We start from the raw sequence: 24,541 nt of genomic DNA on the forward strand, positions 1-24,541 counted from the left end.
TATTAGTGCCTGTGGGCAAAATTAAGTCAGTAATTTAATCTTGGGTTTCATATGATAAATATCGATCACTCAATTCTTCAGTCTATGGTGTTATCTGAATTAGATTACCACCTTGTCACACACAGAGCTATCCAGCGGCCTCTACATTGAAGGAATCTGAACACGCCCGTCAATGAAGCAAGAGCTTCAACACAGTGATGGAATATGTTCTAAATCTACACACCAATTTAAAGCTCAACTTTTCCTTAAATTGAAATTGCATCGGGGTTAAATTGCTCTTTTCAATAGCTTTATAGATTAATAAATCAGCTTTAAGGGAGCAAGACGGGGCCCAGAGAGCATCCAAAAGCAAGCCAATACCAAATAGACACACACGCAGAAAGCAAAAAAATAGAAAGACAGAGTTGCACATGTTTCAGGTCCTAGGAATTTGAGTCGGTCAGTATGCAAATAGTCAGTGGGAAAACCGCATCCAACTACAAAGGGAACGGTTTCATAGTCTACACTATCAGATGATGTCATCGTTAATATTGCAGGAATCAAAATGAATAGCTTTCAAGTACAAGAACGGGTTAGATTTATGCTATTATTGCTTTTCAAGCAGAGAACAAAGACGTCCCCTATTTATGCAGTACCGCAAAAATCTCTAGGGCTTTGTGTTCAAGCCCACCATGTTGTACAGGGTTTAAAACACGTACTGTTTTCACAGCACCTGTCTGTTGCTGTACAGAAACATTATTAGAGCTTAAATGATTGTGGTTAAACTGGAAATTTTGCAGACCTGAGTGGGGAAAATATAGCTGTGATCTAACAATATAAACTGCACCTATTAAAATCTACACACAAATTTAATAAAGTGGCTACCCAAGGGGGCATGGGAAGAAACAACACAACATAATATTGTGTTGGCATGGTGCAGTGGAATGAGATAAGAGTGTGAGCAACCATGGTGAACACAGGTTCGTTCGCCTCCTTCCCATCCCATGTCACCTTGCTCTTGGCTGCTGCCACAACACTAGATCAACTAGAAAAACAAGCACTTTCACCTGGAAGAGAGGAAGCGCGAGCGAGGGGACGCGCGAGCGAGAGAGCGAGAAGCGAGGAGCGAGAAACAAGAGTTGCAAGGAACCAGTTCAGAGCAAACAAGCTGCCCAGCCTGCTTGGCTGAAAAAGTGTTACACCAAAAATATCAACTTTTAATTGGATTGAACAAGAACAACTTGTATTCATATAGCATCTTTAATGTAGTAAAACATCCCAAGGCACTTCACAGGAGCATTATAAACAAAATTTGACATCCAGCCACACAAGGAGATATTAGGGCAGATAACCAAAAGCTTGGTCAGAGGTAGATTTTGAGGACCATCTTAAAAGGAGAGGGGTAGGGAGGCGGAGAGGTTTAGGGAGGGAATTCCAGAGCTTGGGGCCCAGGCAGCTGAAGGCACGGCCACTAATGGTGGAGCGATTAAAATCGGGGATGTGCAAGAGGCCAGAATTGGAGTAACGTAAAGATCTCGGAGGGTTGTGGGGCTGGAGGAGGAGAGCTAGGGAGGGGACGAGGCCATGGAGGGGTTTGAAAACAAGGATGAGAATTTTTTTAAATTTTTTTTTTTATAAAAAGGCCCTAAAATGCTGGGAGAACCAACATACCACAGAAGCAGAAAAGCTATGCAACTCATCATTCGAAACCTTCTGCTCAGTTTATCTTGGCACGACTTAAAATGTTGGTTTCTATGTATTAAACATTCATTGGATTGTAATTTGCTTATACAGTGCCAACTGTAACAATGACAGAAAAAGTGATGTGTGGGCTCGTCCACAAACCTCAGCAATACTCGATCACAACGCCATCTTCAGTTTCAAAAAAGTCCTCTGACGTATAAACATCTGCCAACTAAAACCAAGCAAAGTCCCGACCTTTGTTTTATGATTGCTTGTTGGTAATCGCCCTCGCTGAAATGGAAGAAGCATGGAGTGTTGGGGCTGTTGGATTACTCGCTGATTGAGGGGAAAGGAGAGATGCGCGTGTTGAAAGATCGCTCTCAACGTCCAAAGCCCCTCTCACCGGCGCGAACACCTTATCCAAGGGTGTTTCAAAACTTTAAACAAAACAAATTCAACCAGCACTTCAGTTATGTGGAGAGACTACAGAATCTGGGGTTGTTCTCTTTAGAGCAGAGTAGGTTAATGGGAGATTATGCGGGGTTTTGATAGTTAATAGGGAGAAACTGTTTCCAGTGGCAGAAGGGTCAATAACCAGAGGATACAGATTTAAGATAATTGGCAATTAAACTGGAGGGGAGATGAGAATTTTTTTTACACAGCGAGTTATGATCTGAAATGCACTGCCTGAAAGGGTGGCGGAAGCAGATTCAATGGTAACTTTCCGAAAGGAATTGGATAAATACTTGAAAAGGAAACATTGTCAGGGCTGTGGAGGAGTAGTGGAGTGGCACTAATTGGAGAGCTCTTTCAAAGAGCTGAAACAGGCACGATGGGCCAAAGGGCCTCCCTCTGTGCTTTATGATTCTATACTTATTGGACATAGGCACAATTCTCACTTTCATTTAAGACTGTCCACCCTTTTTTTTGGAGGCAGAGGAAAGCAAAGGAACAAGGAAAGAATTCAGAAATTTGACTCTGCTGCCATCCAGTGTTGAATAAAATTAAGGACATTATTTTGATTCGGAAGATCTCACAACTTTGTCCACATTTCAACTTGACAAGGATTGGACAGAAAGATATTTCCGATACATGAAATTTGTGCTTCAACTGTTTAACTCGACATTCAAATCCGACGTATTCAACCACCCTCGATGACCTAGTGGATAAATGCTCACAGTGAAGCACAGAGCCCAAGAGAGCAGATGGTTCTGGGTTTGATGCAATCAGTTGAGTTATCTGGGGTAGCAACTGAACCACTGCATTTATAACGACAGTCTAGGGAGGATGCAGGAGTGGGCGTGGAGCAGGGTCGGGGGTGGAAGGAAAAGTTAATGTCAGCTAGGGTTGCAACTCCTGGTAAGATTGACAAGTGACAAGACTGCAACATTTAGGAAGAAATTGAGATTTGTAAAACGACATCACACCGAGGATAGACAGACTCTGCAGTGAGAAGCAGGCATGCCCATCGCACTGATATCTGTAAGTAAATACCTGTTTTCTTAAAAGCATTATTAAAACACTTTACATGCAGCACTTCCATATTATGAACATTATATAGTATTATCATTTAGATGGGGGGGTCCATGATTACTAATCCATGATTACTAATCCATTTGTAAAGAGGTCCTTCAACCAAAAAAGTTCGAGAACCACTGACTTAGGCCAACACACGGAGAATAGCCACTTGGGTGAGGAGGCTGCTGCCAACCATGGAAATGTAGCTTGGAAGGAATCAACATCTTCAACAGAAGAGGAAAAGGTGAAAATCAAGAAAAGAAACATTGGCTATGTCAGGATGGAGAATGCCACTGGATCCAGGACAGGCAATTTTTTTTTAACTAAGACTTAGACCACAGACATTCCTTGGCTTGAAGTCCAGTGATATAGCGTAGAAACATACAAGTGTTAAACATACTACAGGAAACTTTTTTTTTTAATCCGGCACGGACGGGACCGACGTGGTGCCGGTTCATCAAAAATTCCAGATAACCGAAAGCTATAGTAAAGCAACAAACCCTGTTGCTTAGCAACAGCTTCAGAACAATGGCCACAAGTTGCAAGCGTCTCTGTAGCTTAGCAACAGCTGCAGCCACACCCTTGCACAGCAACAAATGGAGGAAGGCAAGTAATAAAAGTTACCTGAACCTACTCCTGAATTTTGCCGGTTAACCGAGATTTCCGGTTATTTAGGTGCCGGTAAATCGAAAGTTTCCTGTAGATCAATTTAGGCAGCCAAGTTCTGATTAATTTTTTTTTTTTTTTAAAGCTGTGTACATATAATTGCACCAATGTTATAGTACTTCTGTAGTGCTACCAGATGCCAGCAATGCTTTAAACCTAGAATTCCAAGCACCGTTCAATATTCAGGCTCAACTCTGTCACCTAGTTAGTGTCGTGGTTGTGTTACTGGACGAGAAATATAGGAACAGGTGTAGGCCATTCAGCCCCTCAAGCCTGTTCCACCATTCAATCAGATCATGGCTGATCTGTGACCTAACTCCTTATACCTACCTTTGGCCCATAACACTTAATAAATTTAGTTAACAAAAATCTATCAATCTCCGACTGAAAATTAATAATTGATCTCGCATCAATTGCCGTTTGTGGAAGACAGTTCCAAACTTCTACCACCCTTTGTGTATAGAAGGGTTTCCTAATTTCACTGCTGAAAGATCAGGCTCTAGTTTTTAGGCTGTGCCACCTAGTCCGAGAATCCCCAACCAACGGAAAGAAAGAGAAACTATCTACCCTATCTGTTATCCCTTAATATCCAATGTATTTAAGGAAGGAAACGACCGGCCTGCTCGGCCTTCCCGATACTGCACTATTAACTATGGAGTCCCCCGAAGAATCTATCCTCAGCCCACTCCTATTTCTCATCTACATACCGCCCCTCGACATCATCTGAAAACACAGCATCAGGTTCCACATATACGTTGGCAACACCCAGCTCTACTTCACCACCACCTCTCTTGGCCCCTCCACTGTCTCTTATTTGTCACACTGCTTGAGCAGAAATTTCCTCCAACTAAATGTTGGGAAGACCGAAATCTTTGTCTGCAGTCCACATCACAAACTACGTTCCCTAACCACCGACTCCATCCCTTTCTCCCCGGTGCCCTGGGGCCAATATTTATCCCTCAACCAACTTAACAAAAAATAATGATCTGGTCATTATCACATTGCTGCTTGTGGGAGCTTGCTGTGCACAAATTGGCTGCCGCGTTTCCCACATTACAACAGTGACTCCACTTCAAAAGTTCTTCACTGACTGTAAAGCGCTTTGAGACGTCCTGTGGTCGTGAAAGGCGATGTATAAATGCAAGTCTTTCTTTTTTTGCCGCTCACTGCCTGAGGCAGAAAGGCTGTTAGCAACCTTGACATCCTACCTGACCCTCAGATGAGCTTCTGATCCACAGATCTGTTCCATCACCAAGATCGCCCACTTCCATCTCCGTTACATCGTCTGTCTTCGTCCTGCCTCAGCTCAACTGCTGCTGAAAACTTCATCCATGCCTCTAGACTCGACTATTCCAACGTTCTCCGGGCTGGCCGCTCGTCTTGCACCCTCTATAAACTTGAACTCATCCGAAACTCTGCTGCCCCGTGTCCTAACTCGCACCAAGTCCATCACCCCTGTACTCGGTGACCTACACTGGCTCCCGGTCCTGCAATGCCTCGATTTTAAAATTCGCATCCTCGTTTTCAAATCCCTCCACGGCCTCTCCCGATCCCCATCTCTGTAATCTCCTCCAGCCCTACAACCTTCTGTGATCTCTGCACTCCTCCAAATTCTTGCCACTTGCACATCCCTGATTTTAAAATCGCTTCACCATTGGTGGCTGTGCCTTCAGCTGTCTGGGCCCAAAGCTCTGAAATTCCCTCCCTAAAGCCTCTCCCTCTCCTCCTTGAAACCTACCTCTTTCAGATTGATCATTTGCAGCATTTTGTTGGGGGGTTTTTTGCTCCAGATTTCTCCCCTCTGCTCCGCAAGGCTGATTTAGAGAGGGGTACTGCTTGTAAGGCACGAGGTTTTCTCTGCTTCCTTCCCCAAATGGCTATGCTTGAGTGAGCCTGGACACTAAGGCGGTTATTTTAACCTAACTGAAGGACACGGCATTGGGTGGAACGGTGCTTTTACACTCGGCCTGATATTACTCTCAATTGACTTTCAGCGGAGAGTAAACTTGGGCGGGGTGTAAAAACCAGCGTCGCACCCGATCCCATCAGTTTCCTGATAGGTGGGTTAGGTTAAAATTGTCCCCCACTTCAGCAGGTTATTTCACTGTGACGGTAGTAGTGAGAAACCACAAAGTCGATTTGGAATTTATCCAGCAGAAGTCACTGGGTAGAGATCAGGAGTGGGAAGCCTTTGACTTTCCCACCACCTCGCCCCACCCCAACCTGCACTGCCTCACCTAGGGTGCTGAGGCCAAGTGTAGCATCCCAGCTGAGATCAACACACTCGCCACAGCCTAGCTCAAGAATCAAATTGGGACTTTTCTGAGCTACAAGTCTCAGTTCTTTATTGACTGAGCCATTAGATATGCCCCAGCATTTATGTAGTGCCTTTCACGACCACTGGACGTCTCAAAGCGCTTTACAGTCAATGAAGTACTTTTTGAAGCGGAGTCACTGTTGTAATGTGGGAAACGCGGCAGCCACATTGCGCACAGCAAGCTCCCACAAACAGCAATGTGATAATGGCCAGATAATCTGTTTTTGTTGTTATGTTGGTTGAGGGATAAATATTGGCCCCAGGACACCAGGGACAACTCCCCTGCTCTTCTGCAAAATAGTACCACGAGATCTTTCACGTCCACTTGAGAGCGCAGACGGGGCCTCGGTTTGTCTCATCCGAAAGACGGCACCTCCGACAGTGCAGCACTCCCTCAGCACTGCACTGGGAGTGTCAGCCTAGCTTTATGTGCTCAAGTCCCTGGAATGGGACTTGAACCGACAACCTTCTGACTCTGAAGCGAGTGTGGTGCCTACTGAGCCACAGCTGACACTAATACAGGAATATATGATACAAATTAGACATCTCATAAGTTGATCAAAACAATTTTACATGCAATCAAACAACAAATGAACCATTAAATCGGTGTTAGCAATGCTGACATGTTCCTTCCAGTGTAGTCTGGGTTTGAAAGATACATCTTGGTCTATTGCTTACCTCAGCAGAGAGAAGACACTGTACGAGTTCCTCACAGAGCTCTGGTCCACCTGCAGAAGGCTGCTCCTCTTCTTTTCAGCGAGGTCCTGCGTAAAAGAAACAGATCTTCTCACCGGTCAGGGCTCAATTAATTTGGAAACAAAAGGCTTTTTCCTTCGGTTTCAATGCAGGCCCAAGATTCCTCTCCATTGCAAGTCTATGGAAAACTGCAACAGCACCCTCCTGTGGCTTAAATCGCTTAAAGCTACACTAGAACATGCTTTATTTTCCACCCGAAATGCAAGTATGGAAATATAACTAATGCAATATCCCTCGTCTGCATTCCCTGTTCGGGCATGTACTTTCAAGGTGGACTCTTACACAGGAGAAACATTTCAAGATGCAATGCATTTATCCCTGCTCAATGTTAATAAATACAATTGACCTACATCCTTATAACAAACTTACAGCTGTATCAAATTAGAATAGGCAGTCAAATTAGCTAGTTATTTCGAAACTAGGATGGTGTCTGCTGGTACAGGGCACTCTAGCTTGCTTGGACAAATGGATAAACCAAACAAAATATACCTACTGCGTGACCACAAAAAAAAAGCATGTGCCTCGCTGATCGAGAATGAAACAGGAACTGATCAGAGTGTGCGGAGGTGTGGAGAGCTGGGGAACAGTGGCCTCAATTTCTGAGCCTGACCAACATGTCCAATTACACCAGGCAAACGCACAACGGAGGCGTGAGCACATCAGTCCGCAATAAGCAGCACAGTGTACCACATTAACTTGGCAACTGCTGCAACCCAGTTAACCAGTGTAAGCTGCAAGTTTGCAAATTAATGCTCACTGCTTCAAATCAACGCGCTGGTAACCAATTTAGGCAATTGCATCAAACACTGCAATTTAAAAACATTTCAGGGCAGCGCAGCAGCACGGATTAGTGAAGTGCAGGTTTAAGCCACAATTCAGTGAACAGAAGAATTGTTAGGAACAGAAAAGGGTCTTTAGACCCAAACTAGCCCATCCCTGTTTGATGCATCAACCCCAAATATCCACCTTCTCAGAATATTCTTCAATCCCTTCTCTCTTTAACGAGTTGTTCACGCCTCAGGGTAGGGCAGCACAGGGGGTGACCATCAGGCGGAGCAACAAAGGCAGGCAGGTAGTGCAGGGAACCCCTGCGGACATCCCCCTTTCAAACAAGTATACCGCTTTGGATACTGTTGAGGGGAATGACTCACCAGGGGAAGGCAGCAGCAGCCAACTTCCTGGCACTGGGGGTGCTCCTGCTGCCCAGGAAGGGGGGAAAAAGAGTGGGAGAGCAATAGTGGTAGGGGATTCTATAGTAAGGGGAACAGATAGGCGTTTCTGTGGCCTTAGACGTGAATCCAGGATGGTTTGTTGCCTCCCTGGTGCCAGGGTCAAGGATGTCACTGAGCGGCTGCAGGGCATTCTGGAGGGGGAGGGTGAACAGCCAGTGGTCGTGGTCCACATTGGTACCAACGACATAGGTAAAAAGAGGGATGAGGTCCTGCATCAAGCATTTAGGGAGCTAGGTAACAGATTAAAGAGCAGGACCTCAAAGGTTGTAATCTCTGGATTACTCCCAGTGCCACGTGCTAGTAAGTATAGGAATGGGAGGATAGAGCAGATGAATGCGTGGCTAAAGAATTGGTGTAGGGGGAGGGTTTTACTTTCCTGGATCACTGGGCCTGCTTCTGGGAAAGGTGGGACTTGTACAAGTCGGACGGGTTGCACCTGAACCAGAGCGGGGCAAATATCCTTGCGGGGAGGTTTGCTAGCACTGTTGGGGGGGGGGGGGGGGGGGTTTAAACTAACTTGGCAGGGGGATGGGATACAGAGGGGAGCTGAAATAGGGGGGGGGGGGGGATGTGCTGCCAATTATAGAGAAAAAAAACAAGTCAGCTTGGTAGACAGGGCAAATATATAAGGGCAAGGCTGGATGGCATCTATTTTAATGCAAGGAGTCTTGCAAATAAGGTGGATGAACTGAAGGTGTTGATAAACACATGGGAGTATGATATTGTTGCTATCACGGAGACATGGTTGAGGGAGGGGCAAGACTGGCAGCTCAATATTCCGGGGTACAGAATCTTCAGGCGAGACAGAGGGGGGGGTATAAGAGGAGGGGGTGTCGCAATATTAATTAAGGAGTCAATTACTGCAGTAAGGAGGGATGATATATTAGCAGGGTCCTCTAATGAGGCCATATGGGTGGAGCTTAAAAACAAAAAGGGGGCAAGCACTTTGCTGGGAGTGTCCTATAGGCCTCCAAACAGTCAGGGGGAGATAGAGGAACAGATATGTAGGCAAATCTCAGAGAAATGTGCAAATAATAGGGTAATAATAATGGGGGATTTCAACTTCCCCAATATTAACTGGGATAGTCAGAGTGTGAAAGGCTCAGAGGGTGTAGAATTCTTAAAGTGCATCCAGGAGAGCTTTTTGAGCCAGCATGTAGAAAGTCCTACAAGAGAGGGGGCGGTACTGGACCTAATTCTAGGGAATGTGGCCGGCCAAGTGGAAAAAGTGCTAGTAGGTGAGCACTTTGGTGATAGTGACCATAATATGGTAAGATTTAAGGTGGTCATGGAAAAGGACAGGGATGGGCCAGAAATAAAGGTTCTAAATTGGGGGAAGGCCGATTTTAATAGGATAAGGCAGGATCTGGCCAAAATGGACTGGGATCAGCTACTTGTAGGAAAATCCGCATCGGAGCAATGGGAGGCTTTCAGAAGGGAGATTGAGATCATACAATGGCAACATGTTCCCGTAAAGGTCAAGGGTGGTTCCAAAAACCACAGGGAACCTTGGATGTCAGGGGATATACGGGAATGGATTAGGAAAAAAAGGAGGGCTTTTGGTAGATACAAAAGGCTAAAGACGGAGGAAGCCCTAGAGGAGTACAAAAAGTGCAGGGGGATACTTAAAAAAGAAATTAGGAGATCAAGGAGGGGCCATGAAATAACACTGGCGAGCAAAATAAAGGAAAACCCGAAGATGTTTTATAAGTATATTAAGGGTAAGAGGATAACTAGGGAAAAAATAGGGCCCATTAGGGACAAAAGTGGCAATCTGTGTGTGGAGCCGGAAGATGTAGGAGGGGTTCTAAATGAATTTTTTGCATCTGTTTTCACTATGGAGAAGGACGATGTAGACATAGAAATAGGGCGGGGGGACTGTGATATGCTCGAACATATTAACATCGAGAGGGAGGAGGTATTGGCGGTTTTAGCTGGCCTAAAAATGGATAAATCCCCAGGCCCGGATGAAATGTATCCCAGGCTGCTGTGTGAGGCAAAGGAGGAGATTGCGGGGGCTCTAACACATATATTCAGGACCTCTCTGGCCACAGGGGATGTGCCAGAGGACTGGAGAACCGCTAATGTAGTACCATTATTCAAGAAGGGTAGTAGGGAAAAACCGGGGAACTACAGGCCAGTGAGCCTAACATCAGTGGTAGGAAAATTATTGGAAAAAATCCTGAGGGACAAAATTTGTCTCCACTTGGAGAGGCAAGGATTAATCAGGGATAGTCAACATGGCTTTGTCAAGGGAAGATCATGTCTGACTAATTTGATTGAATTTTTTGAGGGGGTGACTAGGTGTGTGGATGAGGGTAACGCAGTGGATGTGGTATACATGGATTTCAGTAAGGCCTTCGATAAAGTCCCGCACAGGAGACTGGTCAAGAAGGTAAGAGCCCATGGAATCCAGGGTGCCTTGGCACATTGGATACAAAACTGGCTTAGTGGCAGAAGGCAGAGGGTGATGGTCGAAGGTTGTTTTTGTGACTGGAAGCCTGTGGCCAGTGGGGTACCACAGGGATCGGTGCTGGGTCCCTTGCTGTTTGTGGTCTACATTAATGACTTGGATATGAATGTAAAGGGTATGATCAGTAAGTTCGCGGATGATACAAAAATTGGTAGGGTGGTAAATAGCGAGGAGGGTAGCCTCAGTCTGCAGGACGATATAGATGGGTTGGTCAGATGGGCGGAACAGTGGCAAATGGAATTTAACCCGGAAAAGTGCGAGGTGATGCACTTTGGGGGGACTAACAAGGCAAAGGAATACACAATGAATGGAAAGACCCTAGGCAAGACGGAGGGTCAGAGGGATCTGGGTGTGCAAGTACACAGATCCCTGAAGGCGGCGGAACAGGTGGATAAGGTGGTAAAAAAGGCATATGGGATACTTGCCTTCATTAGCCGAGGCATTGAATATAAGAGCAAGGAGGTTATGATGGAGCTGTATAAAACACTGGTTAGGCCACAGCTGGAATATTGTGTGCAGTTCTGGTCGCCACACTACAGGAAGGATGTGATCGCGTTAGAGAGGGTGCAGAGGAGGTTCACCAGGATGTTATCAGGGCTGGAGCGCTTCAGCTATGAAGAGAGACTGGGCAGGTTGGGTTTGTTTTCCTTGGAGCTGAGGAGGCTGAGGGGGGACATGATTGAGGTGTACAAAATTATGAGGGGCATAGATAGGATGGATGCTGAGGAGCTTTTTCCCTTAGTAGAGGGGTCGATAACTAGGGGGCATAGATTCAAGGTAAAGGGCGGGAGGTTTAGAGGGGATTTGAGAAAGAACTTTTTCACCCAGAGGGTGGTTGGAGTCTGGAACTCACTGCCTGAAAGGGTTGTGGAGGCAGAAACCCTCACAACATTTAAGAAGCATTTGGATGTGCACTTGAAATGCCATAGCATACAAGGCTACGGGCCAAATGCTGGAATATGGGATTAGATTAGACAGGGCTTGATGGCCGGCGCGGACACGATGGGCCTCTATCCGTGCTGTATTACTCTATGACTATGACTATGACTCTCCAGAAATGCATCCAAGTGCCTCAAGCCCATTTATACGCTCCGTTTGAACAGCCTTCTCTGGTAACTTATTTCATAACTTAACTGACCTTTAAAAAGTCCACCTGATTTTATCCGTCTTCAACTTCGGGACTCGAGAGAAGGGATTATTTTTTGCTTTTGGTGAGAATCTGATCGACATGAAAATAGAAGAAAAAGATTTTACCTTGTGATCAAAGGGTGTTCCGTAGTAGCCATCGTTCAATCCAAATATTACTTCGTTGGGATTATGTGCACGAATCTAAGCCAAAACAAATCCATCTCTAGTTAAAAAAAAGCAGCACAGGCAGAGTGTACAATATAATGGGACAGCAGTATTTGCATTTGGCATTTCCTTCTTTGTTTTCTCCTTCACCCAAAGCCATGATCTCTTCGCTTCTTCAGACAAAAGGCTCACAGAATATTGCTATCGTTTACTGCATTACAACAGCAACTACACTTCAAAGGCACTTCATTGGCTGTAAAATGCTTTGGGATGTCCCGAGACCGTGAAAGGCGCTACAGTATATAAATGCAAGTCTTTATTTTTCTTCTTTCAATAATTCGGAGTCATTTTTTGCACCATAACAATTTGTAATATCCAGTAAATTGAATTAAGCGGCCTTGAATCATCAGTAATAGACTGTATTTGTCACTCGTGGATGCTCCACAGTAACATACCAGAATTCGGAGCAGGTGACTGACTCTACTGGCAGAAAGTGCATTCTCTTCTTAGGCAGTCCCTCGGAACCGAGGATGACTTGTTTCCACACTAAAAATGAGTTCTCAGGTGACTGATGGGTCCAGTGCGGGACCTACAGTCTCTGTCACAGGTGGGGCAGACGGTGGTTGAAGGGGCGGGTGGGTGGGGTGCTTGGGTTGACGTGCGTGCCTTGCGCTGCCTGCGCTTGCTCCCGGCGAAGAGACTCGAGGTGTTCGGCGCCTTCCCAGTTGCTTCTCCTCCGCTTTGTGCGGTCTTGGGCCAGGGATTCCCAGGTGTCGATGGGGATGTTTTTCAAGGAGGCTTTGAGGGTGTCCTTGAAGCGTTTCCTCTGCCCAGAGTGCATTAATCTTGAGCAAAAGGGCTGCATAAATATATTGCGATTCTTAAAGGTAATCTAGCAAAACTACAGAACATCCAACCATCTTGACATCACTACTGATCCGTGGCCTGCAGCCTAAAGCTTCCCCTGACCCAACAGCCCAGCGACCACGTGCCCCACAGAACATTTTACCATCGTGCTCCAGGCATATTAGTTATTTATGACCAGACCCAAGTATGACAGTTTTTTTTATAGCACCTTTCACAACCACTTGGATGTCCCTTGAAGTACTTTTGAAGTGTAGTCACTGTTGTACTGTAGGAAACACAGGAGCCAATTTGCGCACAGCAAGCTCCCACAAACCATAATGAGAAAATGGCTGGAATTTTTTTCCTTCTTAATCTGTTTTAGTGATGTTGGCTCGGAGATAAATATTCGCCAGGACACCAGGATAACTTCCCTGCTCTTCTCTGAAAAGCACCATGGGATCTTTTATACCCACTCGAGGGGGAAGCTGGTTTAACGTCTCATCCGAAAGATGGTGCCTCCGACAGTTCAGAGCTTTCTCAGGACTGCACTGGGACTGTCAGCCTAGACTATGTGCTCAAGTCTCTGGAGTAGGGCTTGAACCCGTAAGCTTCGGACTTAAGAGGGGAGAGTGCTGCCACGGAGTCAAAGCGAACATCTAAAAAAGATCCCATGGCCCTATTCAGACAGCAGCACGGAGCTCTCCCATAGCCCCGATCAACATTCCTCTTTCAAATCACCAGGACAACGGGTCATTCGTTTAATCTGCTGTTTATGGGACCTTGCTGCACGTGCAATTGGCTGGTGTGCATAACCACGTTAACAGGAAGTGCACTATCTGCAAATTATTTTTTAAAGTGCTTTGGGATGCCCCAAGAGATGTGATATGGTGTTACATAAATGCAAGCTCTTTCTTTCCAATTTAATACATTTTAATATAAACAAAGGTGCAGATTTGTTTAAAGCTGGTACGTCACCTGGGCAAGACTATGACCACAGGCAATCTGCAGCCATTGATCACTGCCTCGCTCATGCGCAACCCCAATTAATGCTCCAAGATCCAAAACTTCAAAATATTTATACTACCTAGTGCAGTGGGCTTTGACATACACCCTGCAGCTACTATATGGCCGAGTCTGACACTATGGTTATTAGCTCATATCAAGGTCACAATTGCGCCCGTCAAGCATGGCCACTTTCTCCATTCGTGAGGAAATGCAATCCACAGTGAATGCATGCCTCATTAGTGAACAAACTGGGTGTAGGTGGTTCAAGGAGCCAAGGAAGGCCCATTTGATCTGCTCAGCTGAATACGAATGCATGGACGTGAACCTGAAGATTAAAATAAAACACAAAATGGCAAGTCAATTTAAAAAGTTAAAAAAAACAAATGCAAAAATATGAATGCCAAGTCAAAAACTTAAAAATCACTAAGGATTGCCCTCTTTAGAGCGGTTAACTTGTGGCAGGGGTCAGAGGGGAATGCACTGGCCCAGAATTTCCACTTCAGCTGAATTGGGGGGTATCGCCAGTGTGATGGGACATGTGCCCACATGACTGCGCCCCTGGCCCAGGGCAATCTTCTGGCCTCAGGATCATTAACATATCGTTAGCGGAGATTTGCGACGGCAGGAATCAGCCTTCAAGCAGCTGGTAAGACTGTTTTCTTTTAAAATTTTGATTTGGAGCCAAGTTCTGTGCAATTAATTGCACGGGCTTTCTAGATTTACAAAGTTAAACTCCCTCCTCCGCCCTAACATGACTAGATGCCAGGGATGAACGGGATCCCGAGCTTTCAGCATTGCCACTGTTCAAATGACAGGAAATACATTGGATGGCATACTTCCCCTCTTTACATGTGTTTACAGTAGAGCCCATGGGAAATCAGAGGTTGTAAACAGAGACATTCTTTGACACATTTCCTGCCCCACCCACAATAAATAAATAAAGCGAGCGGCAGAGGGAAAGCCGCTATATTTGAGATGGGGGGACAGGGAGGTTTCCAGGATGCAAGCACAACAGCTTGGATTCCCTGTCTGTGCCGAGGTAGCTATCAGCAGTGTCAGTGTAGGGTCAAACACCATTGGTTTAAGCATTCCTGGGGGAGGGAGAGCGCCAATATTGCCACACCAAATCGCTACCTAGTGACACTTACTGGAAAGGGCACCTGTACATACAATGGCCAAGAACCCAAATTGTATCTGACGAGTAATGCAGCTCCTGCTCCTCTTCTACCCACCCACTCAATGTTTAAAAGTTTGAAAATTTTGACCAAATTATCAAGATTCTAACTTTATTAAAAGGACAGCACAGTAACTGTTCAGCATTGAATTCCTGCATCAAAAGTACTACACATTCTTAAACAAAAGCAAAGTACTGCAGATGCTGGAAATCTGAAATAAAAACAGAAAATGCTGGAAATACTCATCGACCTGAAACGTTAACTCTTTCTCTCTCCACACCTGCTGAGTATTTCCAGCATTTTCTGTTTTTATTACACATTGTTAAAACTATCTTTAGTAACTCAAATTCCCCTGTGGAGTACAATCAAGAATACATCGGATGTGGTAACAAGGGTATAGTGGTCTGGGGAAGGGGCTGGAAGAACATTTCATTCACCTCATCTGAGCTCACGAGATGCACTGGCATGCTCTTCCAGATCCTCAGAAACCTGTGGAGCTTTTTTTATTTTAATGCTGAAACTGTTCTGTGACAAGCCAAACACTCGGTTTGCTTGTTCCAATGCTTCATCGTGTCAAGGTTTTAATATCAGCTCAGGTGATGACATTTCCGATCGCTCAAACGACTATACATTTCTCAAATACTTCAAAGAGAAACTGGTTTCATTTGGTAGCCTGCTCTGGACAACATCTGGATAGTGCATTTGCTGCCATCAAATGAAGGTAAAACTCTGCTGGATTTCTCAGATACAAAATGGATATCATGTAATACAAAGGCATAGCAGTTAAGTAACAGTTAAATAAAGCCCTGGTTAGACCCCATTTAGAGTACTGTGTTCAGTTCCGGGCACCGCATCTCAGGAAATATTTATTGGCCTTGGAGGGGGTGCAGTGTAGATTCACCAGAATGATACCCAAGGTAAAAGGGTTAAATTATGCAAACAGGTTGCATAGACTAGGCTTGTATTCCCTTGAGTATGGGAGATTAAGGGGTGATCTAATTGAGGTGTCTAAGACAATTAAAGATTGGATAAGGTAGATAGAAACTATTTCCTCTGGTGGTGGTTGGGGGGAGGGGGGGGTTGGGGGAGTCCAGAACGAAGGGCGATAACCTTAAAATTAGAGCCAGGCCGTTCAGAGGTGATGTCAGGAAGCACTTCTTCACACAAAGGGTGGTGGAAATCTGGAACTCTCTCCCTCAGAAAGCTGTTGAGGCCGGGGGGTCCATTGAAAATTTCAAAACTGAGATTCACAGATTTTGTTAGACAAAGGGTATTAAGGGATACGGAACCAAGGTGGGCAGATGGATTTAGGATACAGATCAGCCATGAATGGCGGAACAGGCTTGAATGGCTGAATGGCCTCCTCCTGTTATTGTGCATTACCAATTGAACTACTTTTTGGATAAATAAAATAATGATGCACATAGAAAGTTTTTTTTCTTAAGTTTCCAGGTTTTATTTTGTAATTGCCTTATCAACGGCAACTACAAGGACTGATATAACAATTTAAATATAATCAAATGTCCCAAGATGCTTCAACGAGTGTGGGTTTGAGGGGGACAGAGGAAAAGAGACATCGTACATTCATTGCATTCGTTGAATAAATATCGAAGGATACAGGAAAAGAGCAAGGAAATTGAAGTATATGTGCTGAAATTTCGAGCATAGAATTGCATTTGAAAAGTTGTCTGCTTTTGTCTTCCTTTTGTTTGTCCCACTGACCTCTGGGACTTTTGAAGCCCCAAACTTCACCAGCATAGTCACACTGCAATTCCCCGAGACCCTTTACGAAAGTCCTCAGTGCCGGTTCATGCTGAGCCACTGGTCTGCAGCGACTGCCAATTATTGTTTCATTGCCCTGATTCTGAATTCCTACTCAAAATTGTTTCTATTTTCACCTTTTCTTCTGCTGTGCCTGCTCCCGTAGTCCTTTCCAATAATATACTCTGCTGCCTAGCTTAATTGATTCCTTTGCAAAACATTATATACTTCCATCACGTCCAACTGCTTAGTGATGCCGACAACGTATTTTGTTAGCAGCTTATACCTCTAATTACAGAATATTCCAATGCTTCTTGCAGTAATACAAAAATTTTGAAGTTTACCCCTCGACGCCTCTATTTGAACCTATATTTTACCCCCTGAACCCTCCCCACCTGCCAATTCTACTTTAAAAGTCTTTTTCTGCTTACTTACTGACTGAAAAGAGTGCTGCTAAGTTCAACATTTTGTGCACTTGAGTTCCTGACCACAGTCTGATGTAATGATAAGTTCCCCTCCAACCACCAGCACTTAAAATATTTACTTGACACCTTATGGTTTTTACACTGTGGTTTCCAACAGAAACTATGATGTTCACTGATTCTCACCAAGCCACTGACCAACCCCCACCACACGAAGGTTTTATCAGACTAACATTTTGTTTTGGCTTCCTCAGCAATTATAGTGAACAGTGAGAAGGATAGTGATTGACTTCAAGAGGACATAGACAGGCTGGTGGAATGGGCGGACACGTGGCAGATGAAATTTAACGCAGAAAAGTGCAGTGATACATTTTAGTAGGAAGAACGAGGAGAGGCAATATAAACTAAAGGGTACAATCCTAAAGGGGGTGCATGAACAGAGAGACCGGGGGTATGTGTGCACAAATCATTGAAGGTGGCAGGGCAGGTTGAGAAAGCGGTTAAAAAAGCTTATGTGATCCTGGGCTTCATAAATAGAGGCATAGAGTACAAAAGCAAGGAAATTATGATGAACCTTCATAAAATATTGGTTCGGCCTCAACTGGAGTATTATGTTCACTTCTGGGCACCGCACTTTAGGAAGGATGTGAAGGCTTTAGAGAGGGTGCAGAAAAGATTTACAAGAATGGTTCCAGGCATGAGGGACTTCAGTTACGTGGATAGACTGGAGAAGCTGGGGTTGTTCTCCTTAGAGCAGAGAAGGTTGAGAGGAGATTTGATAGAGATGTTCAAAATCATGGGTCTAGACAGAGTAGATAGAGGGAAATTGTTCCCATTGGCAGAAGGGTCGAGATTTAAGGTGATTGGCAGAAGAACCAAAGGCGACATGAGGGAAAACTTTTTTACGCAGCGAGTAGTTAGGATCTGGAATGCTCTGCCTGAAAGGGTGGTGGAGGCAGATTCAATTGTGGCTTTCAAAAAGGAATTGGATAAGTGCCTGAAGGAAAAAAATTTGCAGGGCTACAGGGAAAGGGCAGGGGAGTGGGACTAGCTGAAGTGCTCTTGCAGAGAGCCAGCACGGGCTCGACGGGCCAAATGGCCTCCTTCTGTATTGCAACCATTCCATGATTTTACTTTGGGCATCAGGCATGGCTCAGTGGTAGCACTCCCAACACTGGAAAAGAACGAACTTGCATTTCTATAGTGCCTTTCATGACCTCCGGTCATCCCAATGTGCTTTACAGCCAATTAAATGCGTTTGAATTGTAGTCACTGTTGTAATGTAGGAAATGTGGCAGCCAATTTGAGCACAGCAAGCTCCCACAAACAGAAGTGAGATAATGGCCAGATAATCTGTTTGTGATGTTGGCTGAGGGATTTCCATTAGCCAGGACACTGGGGAGAACTCCCCTGCTCTTCTTCAAAATAATGCCATGGGATCTTTTACATCCACTTGAGAGAGCAGACGGGCCTCAATTTATCGTCTCATCCGAAAGACAGCACTTCCGACAATTCAGCACTCCCTCAGAACTGCATGTGCTCAAGTCTCTGGAGTAGGACTTGAACCCCAGGGTCTTCAGAGGAGTGACTGCTCCCATTGAACCAATTAAAAGGGATCCATGAGTCAGTCGACACTCGAGGCAACTTGTAATATTACTGATGAAAGCTGGGACAAGATAAAGTGCTCACTCGGGGAATGGAGAGAGATCAGGAGAAACCAATAAAACAAAGAAGATAGTTGCCATAGATTTCTAAGATATACAGGAAACTCTTTTATCCGGCACCGACGGGACCGGCGTGGTGCCGGTCTATCAAAAAGTCCGGATTAGAGAGAGGTATAGTAAAAGGTACAAGAGCCCCGTACACAGCCACAAATCCAGGCGTTCCTGTTGCATAGCAACAGGTGCAGGAACCCCGGTTACACGGCCACAGATCCAGGAATGGCCACTAATATGAAGTAAAACTTACCGGAACCAACTCCTGAATTTTGCCGGTTAAGAGAGATTTTCGGTTATTTAGGTGCCGGTAAATCGAGAGTTTCCTGTATCTCAATATCTTAGGCTCATTTATTTGCAGTAGATACAAGATGTACATTTTACCTGCTGTCCCAAGTATTTGAGTCCATCAAGATTCACCCTCCACTCAATGACTAGATGATATTGTCCCTTCTTTCCTCCCCAGATCCTCACCAAGAAAAAGGAAACTGAAGTATCCAGGCGGTCTGGCATCAAGCCAAAGTCTAGACTCCTCCATGTTGGATTCTGTAACAGGGAAAAAAATGTCAGTGAAACCTGTGTATAGTATGAAACTGGGAGGAAGCAGAGCTAGTCATTTTCATTGGGGGGGGGGGGGGGGGGAAAGTGCTGCAGAAATCGAATTTACAGAATCACAGAATCTACAGTGCAGATAGAGGCCATTTCGGCCCATCGAGCCTGCACCGACACATATCCCACCCTATCCCCGTAACCCCATGTATTTAATCCCCTAACACTAAGGGTCAATTTATCATAGCCAAATCAACCTAACCTGCACATCTTTGGACTGTGGGAGGAAACCGGAGCACCCGGAGGAAACCCACACAGACACAGGGAGAATGTGCAAACTCCACACAGACAGTCGCCCGAGGCCAGATTTGAACCCGGGTCCCTGGCGCTGTGAGGCAACAGTGCTAACCACTATGCCACCGTGCCCCCCATCAAAAGCATTTTAGTTTCCTGCATTTCCTTTCAATCTTTTTAAAAATGTATCACTTGCATCCTAGTCTTAAGTGGAGCAGCCTGCCAAGCTGAGACAGATTGCGACAAAAAAATCAGCAATGGAGCTGGATAGTTTTTTGATGAAAGTAATCATTTAGGGTATGAGCGCATGGTACAGTATTTCTGGAACTTGGAGACAAGCCAGATGGACCACAATGGTTATGTCTGGTCCTGTTCTCACCAATACCCATATTTTAAAAACCCATCAAAGAGAGAGAAAGAAAATTACATATCCATCAGCATCTGTAAAGAGAAGATACAAGTCTCTGGTTCAGTGTCAACCTTTCATTGTAGCTCCTGTACGGTTCTATTACTTTCAAATGAATTTTAATTACCCACAAATGTGCTTTGAAGTGAAAAACTTGTAGGGTGGACAGCTTGAAATTCCTCGGAGTCCACATCACGGAAGACCTCTCCTGGTCCCTCAATACCTCCTCTCTGGTGAAGAAGGCCCAGCAGCGCCTATATTTCCTAAGGAGGCTGAAGGGATGTAACCTGTCACCCCTGATCCTCTCTAACTTTTACCGCTGCACGATAGCATCCTGACGAACTGTATCACAGTATTGTATGGCAGCTGTAGCTACTATGACCGGAAAGCCCTGCAGCGGGTAGTCAAAACTGCCCAACGCATTACCGGCACCGGGCTACCGACCATAGAGCACATATACCAGAAACGCTGTTTACGGAGGTCACGGTCCATCATCAAAGACCCTACCCACCCCAGCCACAGTCTGTTCGCCCTCCTGCCATCTGGGAGACACTACAGATGCATTCGCACCCGTACAACCAGATTTAGAAACAGCTTCTTTCCCGGGGCTGTCATCCTACTGAACTCCACAAATAAACTCTAAAGCCTGCACATCTGCCAATGCACTTTATTATGGTTATGTTTATGTTAATGTATTACAAGCCAAATGTATGTGGAATGTTTAAATGTCTTAATCTAAATGTACACTCTCGGGAGTCGCAAGCCTACATTTCGTTGTACTGCACTTGTGCACTAACAATGACAATAAAAGTTGATTTGATTTTCATATCTCCCTAGATACTCACCACTGTATTTGTGGCATGCATTTTCTATTGTTAATTTGATCTAGTTACTGTTTAATGTACAGTGTAGCAGATTAGAGATTTTTCTGTTTCATATTACAGTATAAGGAACACTGGGACCCATTTTCAAGTCAGTCCAAAAGAGATGTGAACAGAGCCTACCTGAACATTTCTGAAGCCACCTGTACTCGTCGGTTTATTTGCATGATTTTTTCAAGTTTGTCGGCATACAGCGGCTTAAAGGGACAACTGGAAGCGCTGTTACATTTTGCTGCTAATATAAGTGGTAGAAACAATTCGAGGAGAAGGCCGGAGAAAATTGATGGAGCTGTGCGCTCCAACAAACACCGTATTAGTCTTCTGCTTGGTGTATTTATGGACTGCAGACTGACTGATGAGCCCTGTGCCAGCCTGGAGAGATCAGAAAGCACAGAAGTTCAGGACTGAAGTGGCCTTGACAGACACTGGCAGTGCCATGCGGGCTGTGAAGGTCTTTTTGAAGAACACAGCCCAATTCACAATTGGTGAAGCTAAGCTTTTGCATTGTTCCTCAGCCAAGCCGACAGATGCAACCTGAAGAATAATGCTGGGAAGGAACCCTCCCTACAACTTAACATGGCTTCCCTGGCATCACTGGTTTCTTCAACCTTCTCCAAGTAACAGTAATAAAGTTAGATGCGCATAGGGATACCCACTGTGTGAAGGGATACATGGGAACAATGAATAACCCTAGAGCTGCTTTATAAAGCCGCTTCATTGACAGAGTCTAGCAGAAGGGGAAAAAAAAAGTTTGAAAAAAACTCAGCCACAGTCAAAGTAGCTAAATTTAAATTGCAACTGAGTGTTTCTGGCTGCCTTTTACTTAAACTATCTTTTAACTAAAAGTAGAGCCCAGCAATAGTCAACAGCTATTTTTTTTTAATGGCTTCCATGGAAAGGAACATCAGGTGGTTTCTATAATGGGCGGCCAATCCACTGTTCTAGTTTTGCGCACAAACAGCAAGCTGAAAATCTACCTCCATTGCCACCACTGAACTAATTTTAGGTAGTTTAGTAAGCAGTTCCCATTTGCAAGGCTCGCGGCACTTCCTATACATGAACCTCACTTCCCCCTACTAAGCAGAAGCTGCAGCCCTGCAGTCACCTGCCACCGGAGCAACTCTGTACCCTTTAGTACTCGCACAATCTCAGGTTCACAATTAACAAACTGGATTTATTGACAGATATCAGGCTCAAGGACAACGATAGCAGAAACTACCAGGTCTTGGAAAATTATACTCAGCCCCTGAAGTAGCGCGAGTCTATTTACCAACAGGATAAGGGGCAAGCCATTCAGGACTGAGATGAGGAGGAATTTCTTCACCCAGAGAGTGGTGAACCTGTGGAATTCTCTACCACAGAAGGCAGTTGAGGCCAATTCATTAAATATATTCAAGAAGGAGTTGGATATATTTCTTAAGGCTAAAGGGATCAAGGGGTATGGGGAGAAAGCAGGGACAGGGTACTGAATTTGGATGATCAGCCATGATCTCATTAAATGGCGGAGCAGGCTCGAGGGGCCGAATGGCCTACTCCTGCTCCCATCTTCTATGTTTCTATGCAAGACACACCAGCACGCATTTTTGATTCTATTTCACCCTGGAACACCTGAATAGCCATGCTTTCATAATTCAGAGTCCATCACTCTCTGATATGTCCCATTATGTGCTGTTTACACCGCTCAAATGAAACCTTCCTGACTTAATTAACACATACGGAAGTCTGTAGGGTAAATTCCAGGTATACAAAGGAAAGGGCGTACACTCCACTGCCCATATCCTATACCACACCAAGTCACATTCACCCATCACCTCCGTCCTTACTGATCTACGTTGACTCCTGGTCCCCCAGTGTCTAAAACTTAAAATTCTCATCTTAGCATTCAAATTTCTTCATGACCTCGTTCCCTCCCTATCTCCATAACCTTAAATCAGCCCTTCAACTATTCCTCTACTCTGGCCCCTTGTGCATCCCCCGCTCCTTTCATTCCACCATCGGTAGCCGTGCCATAAACCGTCGAGGCCCTAAGCTCTCCCCAGCCCACTCCTTCAAGACCCCTCTTACAACCTACCTCTGACCAAGCTTTTAATCACTACCTCCTAATATCTCCTTCGTTGACAATATTTGTCCGATTATGCTTCTGCAAAATGTCTTGGGGACTTTTTTTTTTTTTTTTTTTAAACAGTAAAGAATCTATATAAATGCAAGTTGTTGTAGTTATTAATGGCTTATTTCTACCCAAGAGCCCCAACTCCAAGCTGAATGAAATACAGGAGGGTGCTGTTTACACCGCTCAAATGAAGCCTTCCTCACTTAATTAACACTTATGGAAGTCAAAGACAAAAGCCACCGTCTGGAAGCCAGCCACGCCAGAGTTGGGGCAGCCATTTTAGTTTTGTTTTTCCCTCAGAGCACAATATATTCATTTTATAAAAATAATAATTCTTGTGTTGTGCACGTCGCTGGAGTGTCAGGCTTTTATTGCCCACCGCCTTCTTGTAGCAGCTGGAGACAAATGCTTTAAGTGGCTTGCCAGGCCATTTCAGATAGCATCAAGAGTCAACCATGTTAGTGTGGGGGACTGGAGTCATATGTAGGTCAGACCAGGTAAGGACGGCAGGTTTCCTTCTCTAAAAGGACATTAGTGAACCAGTTGGGTTTTTAATGACAATCTGACAACTCCGTGGCCATTTTTACCAATACCAGCTTTTTAAAAATTAAATTCAACTTTTCAAATGGCCATGGTGGGATTCTCTGGATTATTAGTCCATGCTTTTAGATTACCAGTCCAGCTACCTAACCACTATACTACCATACACACCAGTTGTAACTGGATTCAAAAGAGTTATGATTTTTTTTTAGGTAACTGGGTCAGTAGGAAACAGATGCAGTTCAATGTGGATAAGCATAAAATAGTATGGAAGCCAGGAACCAAATAAGATTATATATTAAAATAGAACAGCTGTACAGCATGATCAGTAAAATCGGAGTTATGATGAAACTAGATCTAGGAAACCATCAACCCCAGGCTTGATTGAGCAAAAAAAGGCAAAAGAGCCTTGCTGATAGTATCAGTGGGACAGAGTACAAAGGCAGCTATGTAAGGTGCAGTAGTGTGCACATTGCTGGCCATCTAGTTCTTGACAGGATATTATTGCACACGAGTAGACAGAAGAATGTAACAAGGATGATTCCAGGTTCACAAATTTAAGCTGAGGAGAAAGGTTAAAGAATTTTGGCTTATTTTCTTTGGAAAGGATTTTAATATGACCAAACTGATATTTCCAGCATTATGAAGGGAATTGACAAAGGTGATAAAAGACATGAGGAAGAATTATCAGAGCAGGAGTTAGAAATTTGGAAGTTAGGAGACAAGACGTAGAAAACATCTTATTCAACTAAAAGGAGAGTTGTGGAATAAAAGCTGCTGTGTGTGTCATTCTGGTTTAATTTCTGTCAATAAATCTAGCTAGTTTAGTTCGAGAAAAAAGGTTTGCATTTCTATAGCGTCTTTCACGACCTCTGGACATCCCGAAGCGCTTTACAGCCAATGAAGTACAGGAAACTCTT

The 24,541-nt window shown here is 44.6% G+C and overlaps 1 protein-coding gene across 2 annotated transcripts in view; it reads right to left on the reverse strand.

The window, feature by feature from the left end:
• The window catches only part of uvrag (UV radiation resistance associated gene), a 313,672-nt gene that overhangs the window by 249,088 nt on the left and 40,043 nt on the right, over positions 1-24,541 (reverse strand). Inside the window, exons 4-6 of one of the 2 annotated variants that reach the window (XM_085999708.1) lie at positions 19,226-19,387; positions 11,879-11,953; positions 6,842-6,927 (exon numbers count right to left, since the gene is read on the reverse strand). In XM_085999708.1, coding sequence (XP_085855834.1) covers positions 6,842-6,927; positions 11,879-11,953; positions 19,226-19,387 — 323 coding nt within the window. The remainder of the gene's footprint in view (positions 1-6,841; positions 6,928-11,878; positions 11,954-19,225; positions 19,388-24,541) is intronic. The other variant, XM_085999709.1, reaches the window with a different exon arrangement.

The sequence above is a fragment of the Somniosus microcephalus genome, chromosome 10, assembly GCF_052327205.1.
Source record: "Somniosus microcephalus isolate GS21.2 chromosome 10, FLI_Smic_1.0, whole genome shotgun sequence".
Taxonomy (NCBI): domain Eukaryota; kingdom Metazoa; phylum Chordata; class Chondrichthyes; order Squaliformes; family Somniosidae; genus Somniosus; species Somniosus microcephalus.